This window comes from Salmo salar, chromosome ssa05 (genome assembly GCF_905237065.1).
Source record: "Salmo salar chromosome ssa05, Ssal_v3.1, whole genome shotgun sequence".
Taxonomy (NCBI): Eukaryota; Metazoa; Chordata; class Actinopteri; order Salmoniformes; family Salmonidae; genus Salmo; species Salmo salar.
This window is the reverse complement of record NC_059446.1, coordinates 62,322,696-62,348,928: the sequence shown is the minus strand read 5'-3', so window position 1 is coordinate 62,348,928 and position 26,233 is coordinate 62,322,696. Positions and strand designations below refer to the sequence as shown.

The 26,233-nt window shown below is 45.2% G+C and overlaps 1 protein-coding gene across 1 annotated transcript in view; it reads left to right on the top strand.

Moving 5' to 3' along the window:
* Positions 1-308: 308 nt before the first annotated feature.
* The window catches only part of LOC106605385 (integrin alpha-8), a 54,597-nt gene continuing 28,672 nt past the window's right edge, over positions 309-26,233 (top strand). The window contains exons 1-13 of the mRNA XM_045718509.1: positions 309-760; positions 1,440-1,588; positions 3,374-3,474; positions 3,587-3,710; positions 5,724-5,785; positions 10,115-10,160; positions 12,405-12,530; positions 12,625-12,669; positions 13,243-13,286; positions 14,436-14,492; positions 14,677-14,729; positions 15,191-15,396; positions 18,581-18,778. Coding sequence (XP_045574465.1) covers positions 573-760; positions 1,440-1,588; positions 3,374-3,474; positions 3,587-3,710; positions 5,724-5,785; positions 10,115-10,160; positions 12,405-12,530; positions 12,625-12,669; positions 13,243-13,286; positions 14,436-14,492; positions 14,677-14,729; positions 15,191-15,396; positions 18,581-18,778 — 1,399 coding nt within the window. The 5' untranslated portion in view covers positions 309-572. The remainder of the gene's footprint in view (positions 761-1,439; positions 1,589-3,373; positions 3,475-3,586; positions 3,711-5,723; positions 5,786-10,114; positions 10,161-12,404; positions 12,531-12,624; positions 12,670-13,242; positions 13,287-14,435; positions 14,493-14,676; positions 14,730-15,190; positions 15,397-18,580; positions 18,779-26,233) is intronic.

Here is a 26,233-nt window from a genome sequence, read left to right as displayed (position 1 = left end):
CAGTATCACCACACTGACTGAAGTCATGTCATATTATAGGGCTATTGTGCGTGCGTGCGTGTGAGTGAGTGAGCGAGCGAACGAGAAAGAGAGAGAGATAATTAATACATCCACTTTATAGTATTATTGCTTCACGATCAAAACCTACGAATGGATAAAATTGCTTTTTTCCCCTCCATATAAAACGATAGCTTTATGATGCAGCCACTTGGCGCGCGTTCTGATGTGGTCTGGATACGGTCTTGAAGTGGGGTCGAAGTGTTGTGCAACGGGGGCGCGCACAGAATAGAAGCGCGCTGCCGCAGCGACAGGAGAGTCTGGCTACAGGCTGCAGAGGAGTTTAGAGTGTGTGAGTGAGAGCATCAAGAGATCTGACCCAGCGGAGAGTGTGTGTGAGTGCCTAGTGTGGGAGACAGCGTCGAGAGCGGAACGCACGGGCACGCACAACTTGGGATAACTCACACGGCTGGACAGAAACAGCTCTCTCCCTCCATCTCGCCTATCACCTCTCTGCTTGCTAACGGATTCGAGCGGTGTGATAGACTACTGGTCTGGCTGCGGGGAAGGAGTTAATGTGTGCCTATAGGATGTGTGCATTTGGTGGGATGATGTGTCGCGTGGTGTCGGTGCTATGGCTTGTCCTTTCGGTTGTCTCGGGCTTCAACCTGCATGCGGAGCGCCCTGCGGTGTACGGAGGACCAGAGGGGAGCTACTTTGGTTACTCCGTGGACTTCTACCGACCGACCCCCGAAAGCAGCACGTGAGTGACAACAGTCCGAGACCACAACTATCAGTTTAAAACACTGCATTGTTTATGTTCTTAATTTCAATTTCGAACAGTTTACAAAGGTCTGCGTGTTCATGTTGGGTTAATATGAATTAAGTCTGGATTCCCAGAAAAAACATGTCCGGACAGAGAGATGAGTTAATTCTCCTAATAAAATAGTAGAATAGAATATCATTATTTCAACAGGAAATTCGTCTTGCAAGTGAACACAAATACACTAACAAATGTCACAGAATAGTAGGCTAAGTCGGGAGTTTTCCAAGCCCACCAAGACTGCAGGAAACAATATGTCATAATGCTAGTAGTCTACTATACTTGTGCTTTCTGTGCTGACTCTGTGATGAGCGCTGGGATTTGTAAACAAACTGAGGACTGTTTTATTACCAAGATGCTCCTATCATGTTTCTTGTTTCAGCTCCTTAGTTTTATGCACTGGATAAGAGCTTCTGCTAAATGACTAAAATATTAATGTGTCTTGCCCAATGAATATGTTTAATTCTCTCTCTCTCTCTCTCTCTCTCTCTCTCTCTCTCTCTCTCTCTCTCTCTCTCTCTCTCAGAGTGTGTGTTAAAGACCATTTCATTCTCTTAAGTTTTGTGTGTGAACATTCAGTTAGTGGGATTATATTTCTGTCATGACTGTGTCCCTGCAGATTGAGTGTGTTGGTGGGAGCGCCCAAGGCCAACACGTCCCAGCCAGGCATCATAGAGGGAGGAGCAGTCTACTACTGTCCCTATCCCCCAAACCCTGACCCCACCAAGCAACCCTACAGCTGTACACAGATACCCTTCGACAACGCCAGTGAGTTACACCATGCTGTGTACCTGTGTGTATGACGTGTGTGTGTGTGTGTGCTAGTTCATGAGTGAGTATGAAGGGGTTAACTCCTGCCCATGTGGTTGGCTTCAGGTTTCAGGAGCACAGAAGAACTTTACATGTGTGTGTGTGTTCCTGTTAGAAGTGTAATTTCACCCGATGCACTTACATACATCCGGACAAATAACAGAACACAAGAGAGTGCCTTCACCACTAGTGTGTGTGTGTGTGTGTGTGTGTGTGTGTGTGTGTGTGTGTGTGTGTGTGTGTGTGTGTGTGTGTGTGTGTGTGTGTGTGTGTGTGTGTGTGTGTGTGTGTGTGTGTGTGTGTGTGTGTGTGTGTGTGTGTGTGATGATCCATATGGTCATTGTCAGCTGGAGTGTGTATGAAGAGGGCCATAGAAACATAACTACTATTCATTTCTATGAGAAAGATATGTTGGTGGGTGGTGGCTGAATGCATCTGTCTGTCTGGTGTTCTGGAATTCTGGTCCTGTCACCTCTGTTCATTTACTGAAAAACTACTTCCTGTTGCACTAACTGGTCTATTCTGATAGGATGGGCAATCAATTTCACAGAGATGAATAACTTCTCTCTCTCTCTATTATCCTGGGGGAGGGGTAAAGTGTGAGTGTGTAAGAAGCGGTCAGCGGGCTAGGGGGGGTAAAGTGTGAGCACATGGGAATTCATTTTCCCTCTGAGACTGTGAGACTGGAGGGGATAAGAGGGGGGAAGGAGGGGATAAGAGGGGGGAAGGAGGGGATAAGAGGGGGGAAGGAGGGGATAAGAGGGAGGAAGGAGGGGATGTCTGCTTTTTATTAGATTTTCACATTTGTGTGTGTGTGTGTGTGTGTGTGTGTGTGTGTGTGTGTGTGTGTGTGTGTGTGTGTGTGTGTGTGTGTGTGTGTGTGTGTGTGTGTGTGTGTGTGTGTGATGTGCATGGATATGGTGGATATGGCTAAGGTTACTGTAGCCTCATTAATACAGGTACAAACCAGCGACATGAGAGCACACACACACACACACACACACACACACACATAGAGCCATACAGGGGACGGAGAGAAAGATTGAAGGAATTAAGCAATTTAGACTAGAGAGGGCGCATTATGGCGATCAGTGGCATGGCTGTGGTGCGCCTGGCCTGGTGCAGTCAAAGGGAAGAGACCAAGCCACTAACTGGGTTAAAGGTTAGGAACAGTGTGCAGGTGTGCATGAGGTCATTCTAATGACAAAACATGACACAAGACATATGGGGATAGTTCACTCAAATTTCATAATTAGCTCATCTCTTTCTTACTTTGTCGTCTAGAATGGGCCGGGAGAAACTGCAGTCTTCAGTGTGTGTGTGTAGGTTGCCGGTGTTTTATGAGGCGTAGAGACTCCGTCTCTCTAAACAGGCCCAGCTGGCCTTCAATAACACAGGAAAGGATCTGCACTGGAGCAGGCTAACACACACACACACACACACACACACACACACACACACACACACACACACACACACACAGTCATACACATTTACAGCATGACAATGGACATTAAAGATCAAGGTGTATTTCTAGAAACTTCAATAGAAACATAATTTCAAAAAAGTTACTGTTATCCATGTTACTTAAGTTAGCTTCCAAATCTGGGCCTTCCGTGGTGTATAGGCAGGCATGACCCATGTTGTACAGAGACTAGACCTATTAGGGCTGGGCCAGGTTGATTGATGCCATAATAAAACTCTCCCTCTTTCCCTCCTCCGTCGGTCCATCTCTCTCTATAGATAACAGGATGATTAAGGTTAATGGCACCAGGGAGCCTCTGGAGTTCAAGTCTCACCAGTGGTTTGGAGCCTCAGTTAGAACTCACAAAGGCAAAGTGGTGGTGAGGAATGATATTCTGTCTAACTCTAACCCGTCATACATGTAAACCATCAGTGCTATGGTTAACTAATACACGTTGAACAAGTCATATACGCGTGTGTGTGTGTGTCTAGGCCTGTGCTCCTCTCTACCACTGGCGTACTGTGAAGGTGAACGGTGAGAAGGACCCGGTAGGAACCTGCTTTGTTGCCGTGCAGAACTTCAGCGCCTACGCAGAATACTCACCCTGTAGGACCAGTGAGTTCACACACACACATACAAACACATACACACAAACACACATATGCACTTGTGATGGGGGGGGGGTCGATGTTATTATATTGATACTTTGACTCCAAGTATCGATTTGTAAAAAAAAATGTTTTTTTATCCTAGGTATAGTCGGCTGTACCTAAGTCAAAACTCATCCTCATATTTTTCATCCTTTAGCTTGTCAACAATCTTCTTTTTAAATAGTGAGCTAACATGGTTTCTGCATTTCTATTTCCATGGCTGATTAAAACTCATTTTCGCATGCTTTCTCTTGTCTCTCTGCAGCAAACATACAGAATAGTGAGCAATATATTTGGAACATCATATTGCAATAAAATCACAGTAGCGAACCGCAATACATATAGAATCATAAGAATCATGAGAAACCCTGGCAATTCCCAGCCCTAATACACACACCAAAATTGCAAGACAACATTGTCTTGTAGTAAAAGAGGCTAGATACTCAGTACTCAGATATACTGTCTATGGCTGGAGGCCGATACACTAACAGGCTAAAGTCAAAACCATTATCAGGATAAGAAGCTAAGGTCACTATCAGGTGGCCATTCGTAACACCGACTAGAACACACAACTAGGCTTGGGCAGTATACCGTATACTGGGGTATTTGAAAAAAGCCACGGGATGGTTTTTCAATACTGTCAAAACAAAAGTTTTTCAATTAATTTGAATATTTGGAGCATCTTTTGAAGTTATTACCTGCAGTCAACTTGTGCAATACCTTAGGAGATAAAGCAGGTTGCGTTCCTCATTTTAACCTGTCACAATATTTTAGATGAAATTTACAGTAGTTCCCCAGAACAGTTGAGCCAGTCACGTGTTTGTTTGTTAATAGCACCACGGGAGAAAGCGAACTAATGAGTCCTTAACTTTCTATATCTATCGGCGAGTCTCTGTTGTGCAGCGCACATGAGATGATGAAGTTACACTTGTATGCAAATCACTGCTAAATAATGGCTTTCTGCCAGAAGTCAAAGAGCTCTGGATGAGTTATCTGTATAGCTGCCATTTTTTCCCTGTGCTTCTACCAATGTTTTTTTTCTCCCCCGTTCATCCCCCCATCTACTCCGTGTACACATGCTGCTCTTCTTTTAGAAAAGCACGCATCACAACTTTGTTCATTTGCACAGCATCTCTTGTTTACTTTTGCTTGGAAACGTCCACACTCACCGAAAATGACATTCGGTAGCTACTAGCTATGCTTGTATAACTTCATGAGCTGTATTTGCCTGTCTGCAATTAGTTTATGTTCGTTTTCGCTTGTTAGCATTTAGCTATGTAATTCCGCTATTAGTTTGTGCAAATTTTATTAGCATTCTGGTAATAGAGGCCCTATGGGCTTTTCTTGCGTTTTTAGCCCCCCCTTGTGTGCTATGCCGGTAATACCGTAATTCCCGGTATGAGCAACGGAAGGTATGACAATATGAACATCTGAATACTGTCCAACCTAATGCACAACTCTTATCATTGACTCTCTACACAAACATCCTGACACACACACACGCACGCACGCACACACACACACACTCAGTCTCTGTAATGTTTCCAACCCAGTGTGTGTGTTTCAACCTTTCTCTCTGGGAGCTTCTTGTTTAGATTTTAATGTGGATTTATGACCTCCGAGCTTACACACTCCAGCTACCACACATAGCAGTCAGTGTGTGTGTGTGTGTGTGTGTGTGTGTGTGTGTGTGTGTGTGTGTGTGTGTGTGTGTGTGTGTGTGTGTGTGTGTGTGTGTAGTTACGACTCATTTCACCTCTCCTCGGGGTGCCTCGGAACACGGGGAATGATTCATTATCAGCCACACACACACACACACACACCATGCACTCTGATTTCATCCACATAGAGTTTGGACATATGGAATAGTGGAGAGGTAAAGTTTGAGCTAATTGGAGGGTCAGGGTCAGACTAATAATAATTCACCATAGGAGGGTTGAAACGTTGGTCTGATGTGGTGTGTGATTGTGTTTGTCAGATGATCCAGACCCGGAGGGACAGGGTTTCTGCCAGGCCGGGTTCAGTGTGGACTTCACCAAGGTAACAACCACCACTACCCACGTGATGTCCTCATCACTGTCCATGTCATGACAATCCTCAATACAGAGAGAACCCCTTAGTTATTTTCTAACACACATTCACAGCCGAGTCAACATATGTTGGACGTGTGTGTAAAAAGACATGTTTGTCATAACAGCCTCCCTCCTCATCCTCATTTTTCTCTCTGTCTGACTCCTCCCTTCTCAGGACTATAGAGAGACACACAATAAGGGTTAGAGGGGAGAGTGCTAGGAGGCATGCAACTTTGTCCGTCTCAATCACAGAGGGCCTTGCTCATGTGAACATCTGAACCCTCTTCCTCTCTGCTCAATGTACCCTCTTAACTGAAGACAGTGTACACACACACACACACACACACACACACACACACAGAAACAAACAGACACACGCACATTGTCTTTTATGATTGTTTCTTCAATGTTTATCAATCAGTGTGTATACAGGTAAATCAGGATGAGCTAGGCCAGTTAAAGGTCCAATGCAGCCATTTTTATCTGAATATTAAAAAAAGTTTGGGTAACAATGAAATACCTTACTGTGCATTGTTTCCGATTAAAAGGGTAAAAATAAACAAAAAAAGCTTCTTAGCAAAGAGCAATTTCAAAAGCAAGAATTTTGCTATAACTGTCTGGGAGTGGTCTGAGTCGAGAGGGGAAAACTGAAAATTAGCTGTTATTGGCAGAGAGTTTTGGAACTGACTTTCTTATTGGTCTATTGACTAATGTACTACCTGGTGATGACACCAGGCAGGCCAAAACTACATCCCAACAAAATTGGCTGACATTTCAGGTGGTCTTTTAAAACAGCTCTTACACTAAAAGGGCATTATCATAATGTGGAAATATATATAAAACACAGGAATGTTTCTGACTGCACTGGGCCTTTAAAGTGCATTTAAAGTGCATTGAATTTGGTTTAACACAAGGAAGATTACGTATCGTCACTTATATGATCCTGTGGGGTCATGATCAGGGGCTCTCGGCCCGACTCAGATGTATATACAGTTGAAGTTGGAAGTTTACATATATTTAAGTTGGAGTCATTAAAACTCGTTTTTCAACCACTCCACAAATTTCTTGTTAACAAACTATAGTTTTGGCAAGTCGGTTAGGACATCTACTTTGTGCATGACACAAGTAATTTTTCCAACAATTGTTTACAGAAAGATTATTTCACTTATAACTCACTGTATCACAATTACAGTGGGTCAGAAGTGTACATACACTAAGTTGACAGTGACTTTAAACAGCTTGGAAAATTCCCGAAAATTCTGTCATGGCTTTAGAAGCTTCTGATAGGCTAATTGACATCATTTGAGTCAACTGGAGGTGTATCTGTGGGTGTATTTCAAGGCCTACCTTCAAACTCAGTGCCTCTTTGCTTGACATCATGGGAAAATCATACCGCTCAGGAAGGAGACGTGTTCTGTCTCCTAGAGATTGACGTACTTTGGTGCGAAAAGTACAAATCAATTCCAGAACAACAGCAAAGGCCCTTGTGAAGATGCTGGAGGAAACGGGTACAAAAGTATATATATCCACAGTAAAACAAGTCCTATATCGACGTAACCTGAAAGGCCACTCAGCAAGGAAGAACCCACTGCTCCAAAACCGCCATAAAAAAGCCAGACTACGGTTTACAACTGCACATGGGGACAATGATTGTACTTTTTGGAGAAATGTCCTCTGGTCTGATGAAACAAAAATAGAACTGTTTGGCCATAATGACCATCGTTATGTTTGGAGGAAAAGGGGGGAGGCTTGCAAGCTGAAGAACACCATCCCAACCGTGAAGCACGGGTGGGCAGCATCATGTTGTGGGGGTGTTTTGCTGCAGGAGGGACTGGTGCACTTCACAAAATAGATGGCATCATGAGGAGGGGAAATTATGTGGATATATTGAAGCAACATCTCAAGACATCAGTCAGGAAGTTAAAGCTTGGTCGCAAATGGGTCTTCCAAATGGACAATGACCACAACCATACTTCCAAAGTTGTGGCAAAATGGCTGAAGGACAACAAAGTCAAGGTATTGGAGTGGCCATCACAAAGTCCTGACCTCAAACCTATAGAAAATAAGTGGGCATAACTGAAAAAGTGTGTTTGAGCAAGGAGGCCTACAAACCTGACTCACATACGCCAGCTCTGTCAGGAGGAATGGGCCAAAATTCACCCAACTTATTGTGGGAAGGTTGTAGAAGGCTACCCGAAACATTTGACCCAAGTTAAATAATTTAAAGGCAATGCTACCAAATACTAATTGAGTGTATGTAAACTTCTGACCCCCTGGGAATGTGATGAAAGAAATAAAAGTTAAATAAATCATTCTCTCTACTATTATTCTGACATTTCACATTCTTAAAATAAAGTGGTGATCCTAACTGACCTAAGACAGGGAATTTTTACTCGGATTAAATGTCAGGAATTGTGAAAAACTGAGTTTAAATGTATTTGGCTAAGGTGTATGTACACTTCTGACTTCAACTGTACATTGCATTCAGAAAGTATTCAAGCCCCTTCCCCTTTTCCACATTTTGTTACGTTACAGTCTTATTCTAAAATGGATTACATTACATTTTTCCTCATCAATCTACATACAATACCCCATAATGACATAGTGCAAAAAGGATTTCAGAATAAAAAAAAAACAGAAATACCTTATTTACATAAGTATTCAGACCATTTGCTATGAGGCTCGAAATTGAGCTCAGGTACATCCTGATCATCCTTGACATGTTTCTACAACTTGATTGGAGTCCACCTGTGGTAAATTCAATTGATTAGACATGATTTGGAAAGGCAAACACCTGTCCATATAAGGTCCCACAGTTGACAGTGCATGTCAGAGCAAAAACCAAGACATGAGGTTGAAGGAATTGTCCGTAGAGCTCCGTGACAGGATTGTGTTGAGGCACAGATCTGGGGAAGGGTACCAAAACATTTCTGCAACATTGAAGATCCCCAAGAACACAGTGGCCTCCATCATTCTTAAATGGGAGAAGTTGAGAGCTAGCCGCCCTGCCAAATTGAACAATCTAGGGAGAATGGCCATGGTCAGGGAGGCCAAGAACCAAGAACCCGATGATCACTCTGACAGAGCTCCAGAGTTCCTCTGTGGAGATGGGAGAACCTTCCAGAAGGACAACCATTTCTGCAGCCCTCCACCAATCAGGCATTTATGGTAGAGTGGCCAGACGGAAGCCACTCCTCAGTAAAAGGAACCAGAGAGTCTGCTTGGAGTTCGCCAAAAGTCACCTAAAGGACTATCAGACCATAAGAATCAAGATTCTCTGGTCTGATGAAACCAAGATTTAATTATTTGTCCTGAATGCCAAGTGTCACGTCTGGAGGAAACCTGGCACCATTCCTATGGTGTGGCATGCTGGTGGCAGCATCATGCTGTGGGGATGTTTTTCGGTGGCAGGGACTGGGAGACTAGTCAGGATCGAGGGAAAGATGCAAAGTAAAGTACAGAGAGACCCTTGATGAAAACCTGCTCCAGAGCGCTCAGGACTTCAGACTGGGGCAAGGTTTACCTTGCAACAGGACAACAACCCTAAGCACACAGCCAAGACGACGTAGGAGTGGCTTCGGGACAAGTCTCTGAATGTCCTTGAGTGGCCCAGCCAGAGCCCAGACTTGAACCCGATCGGACATCTCTTGAGAGACCTGAAAATAGTTGTGCAGCGACGTTCCCCATCCAACATTTTAGTCATTTAGCAGACACTCTTATCCAGAGCGACTTACAATAGTGAATACATACATTATTTTTTGTAAAAAAAAATTGTACTGGCCCCCCGTGGGAATCGAACCCACAACACTGGCGTTGCACACACTATGCTGGCGTTGCAAACACCATGCTCTACCAACTGAGCCACTGTCCAACCTGACAGAGCTTGAGAGGATCTGCAGAGAACAATGGCAGAAACTCCCCAAATATAGATGTGCCAAGCTTGTAGCATCATACCCAAGAAGACTCAAGGCTGTAATTGCTGCCAAAGGTGCTTCAACAAAGTACTGAGTAAAGGGTCTGAATACTTATGTAAATGTGATATTTCAGTTTATTTTTAATACATTTGCAAAAATATCTAAAAACCTGTTTTTGCTTTGTCATTATGGGGTATTGTGTATAGATTGATGAGGTGGGAAAAAACAATTTAATCAATTTTAGAGTAAGGCTGTAATGTAACAAAATATGAAAAAAGTCAAGGGTTCTGAATACTTTCCGAATGCACTTTAAATTCAGCTTTTGTCCAGTCTTGAGGAAGTTAGTCCTAACCCTGGACTGACCCATACTTTCTCTTCCTCAGGAGGGGACACTGGTGGTGGGCGGACCTGGCAGCTTCTACTGGCAAGGTAACATTAGCTCCCTCTATTTGAAACATTAGAATTGCAAAAAAGAGGCAGAGAGAGGGAGAAAGAGATGAGTTTAGCAGCACGATCAAGGCACATTCCTGCACCAGACCTGGATTCACATAGTATTTGATTAAGCACTGCTCCAGTTCATTTCTCTCATTCCTGATGTGCATTTTGATCCCAGGAGAAGCCAGATTAGGACAATGTAGAGTGAGAGCCCCTGCCTCCTCTCTCTCTGACAGGAAGTGTTTGAGTGAGTCTAGTCTCAGTTGTAATGAGCTGATCAGAGGGAAATGGGGTGTGGAGGAACTCCCACTCACCATGATAATTAGTGTGTGTTGGGGGGCAGACACCTGCTTCACAGTGGACCTTGAAGTTTGAAAGTGTGTGGGTGTGTGTGTGCTATGGTGGGGGGGGGGTACTCTTCCTGTCTCTCCTGTCCTGATGTCTCCTTGCTTATCTTCATTGAGTGGATATTAGCACACAGCTGTGTGTGTGACGGTGAGTGTGCATGCAAGTGTGCATTTGTGTGTTTATGAGAGACAGTTACTAATACAGGGTAGTAAACTCTCCTCCTTTTATCACGGTCACTCCCATCATGTTAACCTCTGTGCCCTATCGCTCCAGACACTTAATTCATTTAAAAAACGAAAGAGGATAGGAACATGCTTTTACAACAAGAACTGCCTACTATGTCTGCCATATGTGTAATGAACACGATGGGAGACAGAGAGCTGGTTTCAAGCGCAGGGCGCAGCAGGTGTTTATTGTAAAGGACCACAGGAGGAGTCAGGTAGCTGGGTCCAGGGGCAGGCAGAAGGTCATACACAGGGGGTCCAACAAGGCAACAGTACAGGCAGGGAAAAGGCTAGTAACGTAGTCCGGGAGATCAGGCAATAGGTTGATAACAGGAAATCCGATAGGCTAAAGTACAGACAGGGAATAGGCGTCGTTAGTGAGGCAGGCCAAAACGATCATACACGGGAGTAAATCACGGGGAAACCAGCTCAGAAAGACGTGTGTCACAAAACAAACAATACCTCACAGTGATGGGGTGCAAAGAACTGAACTAAATAGAGTGTGATAATGACATACAGGTGTGTGAACAGGTGATCAGAATTCAGGTGATTGGGATCTGGAGAGTGAGCTGTGTTCAGGGGATCTAGGTGTTTGAGGGTGTGAGTTGGATGCAGATGTTGCAATATGCCTTCAAAATGGAGAGAGAGACAGAAGTGGGTGAGAGAGAGAAAGAGAGATGGATAGTCAGTGAGTATTTTTATGAATGAATATTATGTTGTATTAATCCTTTGTTGAAGGTGGTTTATGATCTCTCTATGCCCCTGGTGTGTTTATAAGCGTTGTGTGTGTGTGCATGTCGTTGCCCTCAGCTTGGCTCAGCTTCCTGGTGTTTAAACACTTCCTCTAGATGTTTATAAAAGCTCTCAGAGCAGTGAGTTTATGGTCTCTAATATACAGCTATTATCACAGGTGATTATGCTGAGTTATTATGGGAAGCCTTTTATTCAGCTTATTATCAGAGGATCTGAAGGAACCTCTTATACTATCAGTAATGAGGAAGTCTGCAGAGGGTTAGGGGTCTGTTTTTGTGATTAGGGTTAGGAGCTGTCTGTGGAGTGGGTGTCTGTTATTCTGGTGTGTGTGTGTGTGTGTGTGTGTGTCTGGAGAGGGTCTGTTTCTGTGTCTGTGGTTACGGTCTGTGAAGAGGGTCTGTCTTGTCTGAGTAGAAGGTATTTGTTTGTAAGTCTGTGACTTGGGTTAGGGTCTGTGTAGGTATGCGTCTGTAATTAGGCTTAGCGTCCATGTCTGTGAAGGGAGTTAGGAAAAGTGGGAATCTGAGACAGGGGAGATTTCTCTCGGTCAGAACACACCACATTAAGGAGGATTGATGTGAGGTTGAGGGCAGCAGGAGATAAAGCAGTAGGCCTATGTTTGTCTGACCTCCCCCTCCACAGCACAGCATTTGCTACAATAGCAGAGAGAGAGAGAGAGAATGTGTGTGTGTGTTTGTGTCATTCTAACTCCTGCTAATGAGGTGTTTCAGTGTTCCTCAGGGAAGAGCTCCTCATACCTGTGAGTTTCATAACAAAGGGCAGGAAAGTGTGTGTGGGGGGCGTGCATGTATGTGTGATAGACTGACAGTGCGGAAGTTATTGCTCCCCATTGGGTCTGGGGTTGGCCTGTCCATTACTGACCATTGTGTGTTTCTGACCTCTCTCTCTCCAGGTCAGGTGATGACTGCAGGCGTAGGAGAGATATTGAATGGTTACTCTCTGAAAGCCGTGCTCAGGAGAGTCCCTGGAGAGAAACACACACACGCTGCAGCTGATACCCATGACGACAGCTACCTCGGTAACACACACACACACAGTTTCATCTACACACACAAACACGCACACACACACACACACACGCTCACTCACTAATATCTCTCTCTTGTCTGCAGGTTACTCTGTGGCAGTGGGGGAATTCACAGGAGACACAGAGCAAGGTAAAATACAACACTTTCATCTCTGTGTGTTTGGTGCTTGCAGGGCTTCAGAGGCTAGTCCGATGGACCGTAACTAACTAGTAATTACACTGCAAACTAAGCAAGAAAAGTAACTTGCTACAAAACCATATGTTCTGCCTCCTACATCTTCCTAATTTAAACATGGCACCAAGTGCCAAAGCAAAGGTTGACACATGGTTGTATTATGATTGTATTGTGGTTGTAGGCTGATTGTGGTCTCATCTTTGAATTCCTTAAAGCTGGAGCTTGCTGGCTTGGGTTTGTGGTCTGGTCTGTACCGGGAACAGGGTTTGGGGAGGTACTCATATCAAAACCACTCTCTCTCTCTCTATCTTTCTCTCTCCCTTTCGTCATCAGTCAGTCTGTTGTCAGCTTTTAGTGTCTTCAGTCAGGGTGGCCTAGAGACAGAGACACACTGAAAGGCAGGCATCCAGACAGACAGACAGACAGACAGACAGACAGACAGACAGACAGACAGACAGACAGACAGACAGACAGACAGAAAAACAGGCAGACAGTGTGATATAATGTGTGTTCCTCTCTCCTTTCCAGAGCTGATAGCTGGTGTTCCGAGAGGGGCACAGAACTTTGGATATGTAAGTACAGAATCACACGCATGCATAACAGCACACACACACACAGTATATGTAAGTATGGAATTTTCAAATTCCTGTGTGTCCAGAGAGGAAATGTTTCCAAAGTAGAATTCCATTCCTAGTTACTATCGCTTAGCAACAACAACTCCCCCCACTCTGACCACAACACAGTCCTATCTGTGTGTGTGTGTGTGTGTGTCCCCTGGACTGTCTCCTTAATGACATACGACTTCTGCTCCATGAGAGCTGACCCAGCCTGACCCCTTTCCCTGACACACACATGACCCCTCACCTCTAACGCACAGCTCATTCCCTGCTCTCACACACACACACACACACACACACACACACACACACACACACACACACACACACACACACACACACACACACACACACACTGAAACCTAGATAGAGATGTATTCAGAGCAGACAAGCCTGTGTGGTTGTTTCAACAGGCTCTGGGGCCGGTAGCCCTCACATTTGTGGTTAGTGGGCGTCAGGGTTAGGTCTGTTTGGCCTGATGAGACTAGAGTAGCTGTCAGCCGACATTAGGCCTCTCAGACCTGGGGAGACAACCAGCCTGACACCCCTGAGAGGGAGGAGGAGGGGGGGCCAGGAAGTTAAGTGTCTGCACATGTGTCTTTCCCTCTGTCTGCCTCTCTCTGTCTGTCATTCCGAGCGACCGTCTATCTGTCCGTGTGTATGTCCGTCCGTCTGCCTGTCCGTCTGTCCGTTTGTCTGCCTGTCCGCCTGTCTGTTTCTCTATATTTGTTGGTGTTTTGTGTATGTGTATGTGTTTGTCTCTCTAACTTTGTGAGTGCGTGCACATGTTTGTGGGTGAGTGTGTGTAGCCCCTGGCGTCTCCATGTGGTTGTTATTGTAGGTCTTTTGAAGGAATTCCCAACCCCTCTGTCTCCCCCACGACTGGGGTTATGGAAATGGAGGGTACGGAACAGAGGAGGGGAGGGGGTAAGGCAGTGGGGACGATGGGGGGTTGAAGGAGGGACACCAGGCAGAGGGAAAAAAAGAGTTTTGGGCTGAAGAATTCTGTTTCTATTTCAGCTCATTACATCCTGTGAATGTGTTTGCATGATGCGTGTGTGTGTGTACCTGTATCAGGTATGTGATTCTTGTGTTCTGTTTCAGGTAGCTGTGATTAACTCCACTAATCTGACATTCATCATGAACTTCACAGGAGAGCAGGTCAGTAACACACAGTAACACACAGTAACGTACACACACACACACACACACACACACACACACACACACACACACACACACACACACACACACACACACACTGCTATTACTCTTTTACCCGACTACTTTATAGCACTACTGTACATCCCTGACTGTAGAGTCATGTTGTGAAATGTTTCGTCAGATGGCTTCCTACTTTGGCTATTCTGTGGCTGTTACTGACCTCAACGGAGACGGGTGAGTTGTCTGTCTGTCTCTCTCTCACTTTCGCTCTCACTTTCTCTCTCGCTCTCTCAATTTCATTTTCAATTTAAGGGGCTTTGCTTCTCTCTCTCTCTGTGTCTCTCTCTGTGTCTCTCTCTGTCTGCCACTTTGTCACTCTTTCCCTCTCTTCCTGTCCCTACAGATCTTCATGGTTCTTGCAGTGAAATAATTGTTTAGTCCGAGCCAAGAATGAAGACGGTTGAGTAAGGGGAGAGAGGGAGAGAGAGGGAGAGAGAGAGAGAGAGAGAGAGAGAATTGTTAGTATGTGTTCCAGCTGTAGCTTGTTCTCTGATTATGATGACTGAACTCTATTTCTGGAGCCAGACCACATCCTTTCTGACATGTCTGTATATCACACTCATCAATGTGCGTGTGTGCGTGCTGCCCTCTGTGTGTATGTGTGTGTATTCTAAAGCTGTGTATCTTTCCCCCAGGTATGATGATGTACTGGTAGGAGCACCTCTCTACATGGAGAGAGAGAGGGAGAGTAAGCCCAAGGAGGTGGGCCGTGTCTACCTGTACATCCAGCACTCCCCGCTCACCTTCTCCGAGCCCCTTCTCCTGACGGGAACACACACCTTCGGACGCTTTGGCACTGCCATCGCCCCGTTAGGTGACCTCAACCAGGACGGATACAACGGTAAGCTGTGTGTGTGTGTGTGTGTGTGTGTGTGTGTGTGTGTGTGTGTGTGTGTGTGTGTGTGTGTGTGTGTGTGGTGTTTGGTCTTGGAGAGCAGATATCCTATCAGATGCTCCGATGGGGGAAACCGAAGGGTCTTCAGCCAATCCGGAATTGCGGTGTTAGAGTGTTTCCTTGTGAAGTTCTTCCCCCTCTTCCTGTACTGATGAGCAGGGTTTGATGTGTGTGTCAGAGAGAGAGAGAGAGTTATTTTTAATCTCCAGATGTCCACTAAGATGGGGGCATCTGGAAGTTTCTGTCCCGCTGCCCAGACTTCATTCTGCCTCACATTGTGTTTGTTTTATAAACACACACACACCAGTGGAGGCAGATGAGGGGTGGATGGATCATAATAATGTCTGGTACAGAGCAAATGGATTTGCATCAAACACATATTTGATATAATTTCACTCATTCCACATTCCAGCCATTACCACAAGCCTGTCCTCCTCAATTAAGGTGCCACCAACCTCCTGTGACACACATACACATACACACACACACACACACACACACACACACACACACACACACACACACACCCAAACACGTTCAAGTCTGGAGCCCAAATGCCTTTCGGAGCCTCAGGCATTTCTCTGGTGAACATATGATAACAATCCTACTTGGTTATTTATGTATGTGTTTATGTTCTTACAATGAGCCACTCTCCCTCCACTCCCTCCACACCATCATCATCAGAACTAAATCAATAAACCTGAATCAATGTCTATCAGTGAGGAGGCATAACTCAATCAGTCACTCAAACGCACATTTAAGACAACAACCTCTCCCTCAATATGAGCAAGACAAAGGAGCTGATCGTGGACTACAGGAAAAGGCGGGCTGAACAGGCCTCCATTAACATCCACAGTGGCTGTAGTGGAGTGGGTCGAGAGTTTCAAATTCCTTGGTGTCCACATCACCAACGAACTATCATGGTCCATACACACCAAGGCAGTCGTGAAGAGGGCCCGACAAAATATTTTCCCCCTCAGGAGACTGAAAAGATTTGGCATGGGTCCCTAGATCCTCAAAAAGTTCTACAGCTGCACCATCGAGAGCATCCTGTCCGGTTGCATCACCGCCTGGTATGGCAACTGCTTGGCATCTGACCAAGACCTATATAATAGGCGGTATCAGAGGAAGCCCATAAAATTGTCAGAGATTCCAGTCACCCAAGTCATAGACTGTTTTCTCTGCTACCACATGGCAAGTGGTACCGGAGTGCTAAGCCTAGGACCATAAGGCTCCAAACTTCTTCAGGATTGGTGGGTCCCCTGTGGTACAGTTGAGCTAACGTAGGCTAATGCGATTAGCATGAGGTTGTAAGTAACAAGAACATTTCCCAGGACATAGACATGTCTGATATTAGCAGAAAGCTTAGCTTCTTGTTAATCTAACTGCACTGTCCAATTTATAGTAGCTATTACAGTGAATACCATGCTATTGTTTGAGGAGAGTGCACCGTTTTGAACATGAAAAGTTATTAATAAACAAATTAGGCTCATTTGGGCAGTCTTGACACAACATTTTGAACAGAAATGCAATTGTTCATTAGATCAGTCTAAAACGTTGCAAATACATTGCTGCCATCTAGTGGCCAAAATCTAAATTGCACCTGGGCTGGAATAATACATTATGGCCTTTCTCTTGCATTTCAAAGATGATGGTACAAAAAAAAAGCTACAAAAAAAATGTTTTTTTTCTTTGTATTATATTCTACCAGATCTAATGTGTTATATTCTCCTACATTCCTTTCACAAGTGTTTCCTTTCAAATACCAATAATATGCATTCCCTTTCTTCAGGGCCTTAGCTACAGTCAGTTCGATTTGGGTATGTCATTTTAGGCAAAAATTGAAAAACAGGGGCCGATCCTTAAGAGGTTTAACAGCTTCTACCCCCAAGCCATAAGACTGCTGACCAATTAATTAAATAGCCACTGGACTATTACATTGACCCCCCCCCCCCCCCATTTGTTTTGTACACTGCTGCTACTCGCTGTTTATTATCTATGCATAGTCACTTCACCCCTACCTACATGTACAAATTACCTCTAACCTGTACCCCACACACTGACTCGGTACCCCCTGTATGTAGCCTCGTTATTGTTATGTTATTGTGTTACTTTTTATATATTTTTTTACTGTAGTTTATTTGGTAAATATTTTCTTAATTCTTCTTGAACTGCACAGTTGGTTAAGGGCTTGTAAGTAAGCATTTCATGGTGAGGTCTACACTTGTTGTATTCGGCACGTGGCAAATAAAGTTTGATTTGATAAGCCTGCACACACACACACACACACACACACACACACACACACACACACACACACACACACACTCATGCACACACACATGCATTGAGTGAACTCAGAGGCTTTTGTCCTTAGGTTGATGCATCAGCCAGGGTGTGGCTGGGTTAGACTGGGAATGTGGAGGTGATCACACACAGGACAGATCAGTAGAGGATCCATTAGCCTCAGAAAACTGCAGCGCTAGTGGAGCCAGAATGGAGCTTGAATGGAGCCAGAGACTCCAGCTGTCTGAGCCACAATGGAGACTAGAGTCTGAGACGCTGTGATGTTCTCCCTCCTTATCATACAGTAGTGTGTGTGTATATCTGTGTGTGTGTGTGTGTCTCTGATTACCTCCCTCATCATCACAGAGCAGTGTAACCATGACAACACTCTGTTTGTAGTTTTCAGCTCCATTTTTCCCAACAGTGAACAGGATGTAGGTGGGGAGTTGCGCTTTGTGTGTGTGTGTGTGTGGGGTGGGGCAATCACTGGTGGAGGGTAACCATTGGCTGCTCACTGTCACAGGAATCTCCTGCCTGTGCCTATTAGATAGTTCTACATGTTGGACATATACATTTGGAGAGAGAGAAAGAAAGAAGGAAATGGAAAGAGAGAGGGGTAGTCCTAGGTAGTCTCTTTACCTCTCCCTCAGGGGCTTTCACTTGATGATGTCTAAACCATCCCTCTCTCGTTCTTTTTCTCTCATCCCTCTCTCCTGCTGATGTGAGCTGGTCTGCTTTATCACTTCAGAAGGCCAGCCTTATAACTCATACTGGAGTTGGTTTTGTGTTTCTATGTGTGTTTCCTACCGTCATACCCCTCTCTCTCTCTCTCTCTGTCTGATAGACGTGGCAGTGGGTTGTCCGTTTGGTGGGGAGGACCGGAGTGGCCTGGTGTTGATCTACAATGGCCAGAGAGACCTGACGGCCCGCGGCCTAACCCTCAGCCAGGAGCTCTATGGAGCCTGGACATCCAGTAGTGGCCTCTCCGGCTACGGCTTCACCCTGAGGGGGGACAGAGACCTGGACAACAACCATTACCCTGGTACACTCCCATCCACTTATTTTCTCCTCTTTTTTCCATTTCACTTCTCTCCTCCCTTCTTCTGGTGAAGTCATTACTCAGGAGGGGTAGTGGGGTTACAGAGCTGTTGCCACGACAATTCTCTGATGACTTCTTGTCCTGTCCCAGGAAGAGAGAGAAGGGGGGGGGGGCATGCAATAAGTACATTTTTACATTTTAGTCACTTTGCTCTTATCCAGAGCGACTTACAGTAGTTAATGCATATATTTCATACATTTAAATTTTTTCATTTTTTTGTACTGGCCCCCCGTGGGAATCGAACCCACAACCCTGGCGTTGCACACACCATGCTGGCATTGCAAACACCACGCTCTACCAACTGAGCCACAGGGAAGGACACTCCGGTCCTTCCCGGAGTGTCTCTGTTCACTAAAACATCTCAAGGAAATGTCAAAATGTTTCAACTTCATATTCATCATCTCCAGCACCACCCCAACATCAACGTATGTGAAAATAATGTTTCCATGTTTTGTGGAAAAATACATATGAGGGAGATAAGTGTTTCCAATGACATCATCAGTGTGCATCATGTGATTTTAACCAGTTATGAGTAGGCATTGCCAACTAATTGCCTACTAATTGACTGCTAATTGGTTGATGATGTCATTGGAAACACTTATTTTCCTTATCTTTTTTGCTACAAAACATAGAAACGTGCCATTTATACATATGTTCATGTTGGGATGGTGCTGGAGATGATGAATATGAAGTTGAAGATTTTTTAAATTTCCCTTTGAAAGTGTTTAGTCTGTTCGCCAGATATTTCACCATAGGCCTCTAGCGGACACAGGCCTCCAATTCTTCAGAAGAACATGTTCATGTGGCTGATATTACTTTGGAGAGACTTCCTCTTTTGTGATGTCATGGTACAGATGAACATGCCACACTACAGCAATCTGAAGGGAAAGCCTGTGTCTGAGTGTTTGTATTTACATATTCAGTCAGTGGTAGTCTGAATGTCTGTGTGAGTGTTTGTATTTACATGTTCAGTCAGTGGTAGTCTGAATGTCTGTGTGAGTGTTTGTATTTACATGTTCAGTCAGTGGTAGTCTGAATGTCTGTGTGAGTGTTTGTACACACATTAATTTACTTGGAATCATGGGCTCTTAAAAGGTGATTTAAGACTGAAAATGTTTTGAAATTCAACTTTTGTATCCCCTTGTTTTCCCCTCAATTTGGAACCATTCTAAAGGCAGCATAGTTCAGTCTTTGTACTTCAATAGACCAAGCTGAAAGGCAGCCATTCTAAAGGCAGCATAATTCAAATCAAATCAAATTCTATTTGTCAGATGCCCCAAATACAACAGGTGTAGTAGACCTTATAGGGAAGTGCTTACTTACAAGCCCTTAACCAACAATGCAGTTTTAAGAAAATACCCCCTAAAAAAGTAAGAGATAAGAATAACAAATAATTAAAGGGCAGCAGTAAAACAATAGCAGGGCTATATACAGGGGGTACCGGTACAGAGTCAATGTCAATGTGCGGAGGCACCGGTGTCGAGGTAATTGAGGTAAAATGTACATGCAGGAAGCGTTTTTAAAGTGACTATGCATAGATAATAACAGAGAGTAGCAGTTGGGGGGGGGCAATGCAAATAGTCCAGGTAGGCATTTGATTAACTGATCAGGAGTCTTATGGCTTGGGGGTAGAAGCTATTTAGGAGCCTCTTGGACCTAGACTTCGCGCTCCGGTACCGATTGCCGTGCGGTAGCAGAGTGAACTGTCTATGACTCGGGTGGCTGGAGTTTTTGACAATTTTTAAGGCCTTCCTCTGACACCGCCTGGTATAGAGGTCCTGGATGACAGGAAGCTTGGCCCCGGTGATGTACTGGGCCATACAAACTACCCTCTGTAGTGCCTTGTGGTCGGAGGCTGAGCAGTTGCCATACCAGGCAGTGATGCAATCCGTCAGGATACTCTCGATGGTGCAGCTGTAAAAGATTTTGAGGATCTGAGGACCCATGCCAAATCTTTTCAGTCTCCTAAGGGGAAATTTGTTGTCGTGCCCTCTTCACGACTGTCTTGGTGTGCTTGGACCATGTTAGTTTGTTGGTGATGTGGACGCCAAGGAACTTGAAGCTCTCAACCTGCTCCACTACAGCCCTGTTGATGAGAATGGTGGCATGCTCGGTCCTCCTTTTCCTGTAGTCCACAATCATCTCCTTTGTCTTGATCACGTTGAGGGAGAGGTTGTTGTCCTTGCACCACAAGTGTTGAGGATCAGCGTGGCGGATGTGTTGTTACCTACCCATACCACCTGGGGGCGGTCCGTCAGGAAGTCTAGGATCCAGTTGCAGAGGGAGGTGTGGTGTGGAACACTGACCTGTAGTCAATGAATAGCATTCTCACATAGGTGTTTCTTTTGTCCAGGTGTGAAAGTGCAGTGTGGAGTGCAATAGAGATTGCATCATCTGTGGATCTGTTGGTGCGGTATGCAAATTGGAGTGGGTTTTGGTTTCTGGGATAGTGGTGTTGATGTGAGCCATGACCAGCCTTTCAAAGCATTTCATGGCTACAGACGTGAGTGCTACGGGTCGGTAGTCATTTAGGCAGGTTACCTTAGTGTTCTTGGGCACAGGGACTGTGGTGGTCTGCTTTAAACATGTTGATATTACAGACTCGGACAGGGAGAGGTTGAAAATGTCAGTGAAGATACTTGCCAGTTGGTCAGCGCATGCTCCGAGTACACGTCCTGGTGAATGTTGACCTGTTTGAAGGTCTTACTCACATCGGCTGCGGAGAGCATGATCACACAGTCGTCCGGAACAGCTGATGCTCTCATGCATGTTTCAGTGTTACTTGCCTTCTAAGCGAGCATAGAAGTTATTTAGCTTGCCTGGTAGGCTCGTGCCACTGGGCAGCTCTCGGCTGTGCTTTCCTTTGTAGTCTGTAATAGTTTGCATGCCCTGCCACATCCGACGAGTGTCGGAGCCAGTGTAGTACGATTCGATCTTAGTCCTGTATTGACGCTTTGCCTGTTTGATGGTTCGTCGGCGGGCATAGCAGAATTTCTTATAAGCTTTCCTTGTTAGAGTCACGTTCTTTGAAAGCGGCAGCTCTACCCTTTAGCTCAGTGTGAATGTTGCCTGTAATCCATGGCTTCTGGTTGGGGTATGTACGTACAGTCCCTGTGGGGACTACGTCCTTAAGGCACTTATTGATAAAGCTAGTGACTGATGTGGTGTACTCCTCAATGCCATCTGAAGAATCCCAGAACATATTCCAGTCTGTGCTAGCAAAGCAGTCCTGTACTTTAGCATCTGCTTCATCTGACCGCTTTAATATTTGCTTGTAGGCAGGAATCAGGAGGACAGAATTATGGTCAGATTTGCCAAATGGAGGGCGAGGAAAAGCTTTGTACGCATCTCTGTGTGTGGAGTAAAGGTGGTCTAGAATTGTTTTCCTTCAGGTTGCACATTTAACATTCTGATAGAAATGAGATAAAACTGATTTAAGTTTCCCTGCATTAAAGTCCCCGGCCACTAGGAGTGCCGCCTCTGGATGAGCGTTTTCCTGTTTGCTTATGGCGGTATACAGCTCATTGAGCGCGGTTTTAGTTCCAGCATCGGTCTGTGGGGTTATGTACTGTAGACAGCTATGAAAAATACAGATGAACAAACTCTCTAGGTAGATAGTTCAGTCTTTGTACTTCTATAGACCCAGCTGAAAGGCAGCCATTCTAAAGGCAGTGTAGTTTAGTCTTTGTACTTCTATACACCCAGCTGAAAAGTAGGAATTATTATTTTATTTGTATTTTCTTTCCGTCTTGTCTTCTTTCTGTAACAACAACAGACGTCCTCTGATCTCTCCATCCCACAAACAGGAAATCTGAGTCTTTTATAATGAAAACATCACACACGCACACACGCTAACACAAACACATATACAGACACATGCACACATATGCACTGCATGGCTTGTGATCAATTTCACTGGCCTCTGAGTGTATGTGTTGAGTCTGTGCCAGGCTATGAACCAAAGCCAGACCCTATACAGAATCACCCCACAGCGAGTTACTCAGTCACACACACTGTACAAACACAATGCACATACATATAAGCATGCATACACGCACGCATGCATGTTGTAACTCAGGCTTTCTAAGGCCCTCTGGGAAAGATCTGGTAGTGGAGGGAAAGCTCCCGGGTGGCATAGCCATCACACACACACACACACACACACACACACACATATGGTCTGTCGTTAATATGTTAGTAAAGTCACACTTTAGTAAAGGACCCTCAGATGTTTCATCATTATGAGAGGACTGCTAAGGCGTCTGTGCGCCTGTTACACGGTGTGTTTCTGTGCATATGTTTGTGTGTGCATAAGATATCTGTTCCTATAGGTGAAGCTTTATGATCCCATAGGTACAAAACCCATCTTACTCTTAGAGAGAGAAGGGAGGGAGGATTAGAGAGATGGATCAGTGTTCCTGATGGATACTCTACAGACGTGTGTCTCTACCAGGGACTCGTGTCTGGCTGGGTATCAAACCTCGATTGTCTGCACACCTCAAGACTGCATTAACCCACCGAGCTCAAGTCTAGGTGCCATCTCTCGGACGCAACACAAGTTTTGAGGTCTTTCACAACAAAGTTACACAACTAACCCTGGAGAAGTGACTGGGTCAGAGTCAGAGAGAGCAGTCAGTCAGAAACAGCAGGAGGTGTCCCTGGTACACAGAGGTTATAGGCTGCTAGACGCACACTGACCCTGGGAAGCCTTGCTGTTCCCACTCCTAGGGTTAAGGTTAAGGTCAGTTTTGTGTGCGTGTCAGGGGTCAGATGGCCTGAGGGCAGGAATTATGTTCATCGGTAAGGTCAGAGGTCAAATGCTGTAGACATTTAACATGCCAATCAGCAATCCCACTGACTCAGCTCTACTGAACAGAAAACACACACAGCACACACACACGCGCACACACACACACAGACACACTGAACACTTTGACAGTGGACACACTGAACACTGGTTCTAAAGAGAGAGCTCATTCAGAAGTTTGAAGCAGCCACTCTCTGACAGGTTGTGTAAACGTTGGACGGCAGCCATATTTCTCAGAGCAGGGAGTCCGGGACTGGCCTAGAGGTTTAGTTACTCAGCATACCCCAAAGGTACACTTACTCCAAATGTGTGTCTGTATGTGTGTGTGTTTACATACTAACCTCAAATCAGTGGTGGCAGACATGTTTTTATCAGTGTGGAAATATGATTGACTTGGAAGGAGAAAGTGTGCCATAGGCTAGGTTTTATTTACCCCAAAGGTACATTTACCCCAAATCAGCCTCTGTGTCAGTAGCACTATTCAGAGGGAAAAGAACAGCTGGGTAAGGAGTACAGATGTACCTATGGGAGGAACATGCACTCGCGCACGCACAAACGCACACACACACTTAGGCACGCACCACAGGAGGTTGGTGGCACCTTAATTGGGGAGGACAGGCTTGTGGTAGTGACTGGAGCGGAATCTGTGGAATGGTATCAAATACATCAAACACATGGTCTCCAGTTGTTTGATGCCATTCCATTCGTTTCATTCCGGCCATTATTATGAGCCGTTCTCCCCTCAGCAGCCTCCACTGGCACGCACGTATGCACACATACACCTACGGGAGTAGTGCGGTTGGGTTTCTCTGGAGTGTAAGACGGACAGATCCAGGACTTTGGAATGAGAGCGGAATTCTTCTGTTGGAAGTTTGTGTCCCTGAGGCTGAGCTGGTGTGTGTGTGTGTGTGTGTGTGTGTGTGTGTGTGTGTGTGTGTGTGTGTGTGTGTGTGTGTGTGTGTGTGTGTGTGTGTGTGTGTGTGTGTGTGTGTGTGTGTGTGTGTGTGTGTGTGTGTGTGTGTGTGTGTGTGTGGTTAGATCTGCCTGCTGAAAGCACACCTTAGCTCTGATGACTTTTACAGACTGTGGTTGAAAGGCCAAGTGCTTTAGCTGCTGTCCTCTTTCCTCCTCTCTGCCTCGTTCCTCCTTTCCTCTCTTTCCCCCTTTCCACCTTCCCTCCTCACCTCTACCTTTCCAACTGTCCCCCGTACCCCACAGACAGCTAGAGGTCCCCCTTTCTCTGCCGGCCCCTTGTTACACACACACACACACACACACACACACACACACACACACACACTTGGGGGCTAGGGTGTAATGTTGTGGTTTCAGAGGACCAGCAGGCTAAGGCACTCTCACTGACAGCAAAAACAGATGGACCACTCCTACATTCAATTTAGACTCACGCTCACTTAAACACGCACACACACACACAAGAACACACACACATACAGAGGCAAACGCATGTGTGCACGCACACACACACACACACGCAATAGATCTTATTTGACTCTAATAGTTTAACCATTTAAACAGATGTCACTCACAGTGTGCATGGGTGTGTCACACTCTAGCCCTCTATCAGCATCAAGACTTAACCTAGTCCCTTAACCTAGTCCCTTAACCTAGTCCCTTAACCTAGTCCGGTTCATTTGATGGATAGCCAGGTATGTATATTCCTAACAGATAAGAGGCTATCTGAGGAGGATTTCTCGACTTGACTGTTACTTGTAAACTAGAGGCAACCTCTCTGTCACGTGTCTTCAAAACCACATCAACCCTTATAGGTCCTGATCGCATTTTTTTCCCTTCACTAGGAACTAGAGAGCTCAGAACTCTTTCAAACAGAACTGCAGAGGTCAGAACTAATGAGCTTAACCAGTCCCATTGATATATTATCATGAGTAAACTTAGCCTCTGACCCTCAGCCTCATTGATGTTAGCATGACTTATCTTAGCCTCTGACCCTCAGCCTCATTGATGTTAGCATTACTTATCTTAGCCTCTGACCCTCAGCCTCATTGATGTTAGCATGACTTATCTTAGCCTCTGACCCTCAGCCTCATTGATATTAGCATGACTCATCTTAGCCTCTGACCCTCAGCCTCATTGATGTTAGCATGACTTATCTTAGCCTCTGTCCCCAGTCCCAGTGCTGTATCAGCTTCAGAGCTTAGCTTAACCTCTGTCTTCCAGTGACAGGACTAGCTAGATCTATGGTTGGGGGCCTATTCTATATGTCCCAGTCAGTCCTATGTTAGCGTTGTGTTAGCTTAGCTTAGTGTGTCTGGCAGGGAAGGCTTGTATTGATTAAGTCTCTTTCCCACTGCGGTTCCAGACGTTCAGTCAACGCTGGGGTGTGTGTGTGTGTGTGTGTGTGTGTGTGTGTGTGTGTGTGTGTGTGTGTGTGTGTGTGTGTGTGTGTGTGTGTGTTTGCGAGAGTGGTATGTCTCCCGTGACCACACTCATTAAAGTGCAGCTCTATTTTAAACAAAAACCCAATTAAGACTCTTCATCTTCAAAACACATAAACACAAATTAACTGAGTAGAGCACTGGACTAGTTGTGTGGCTGCTACAGACTGACTAGTT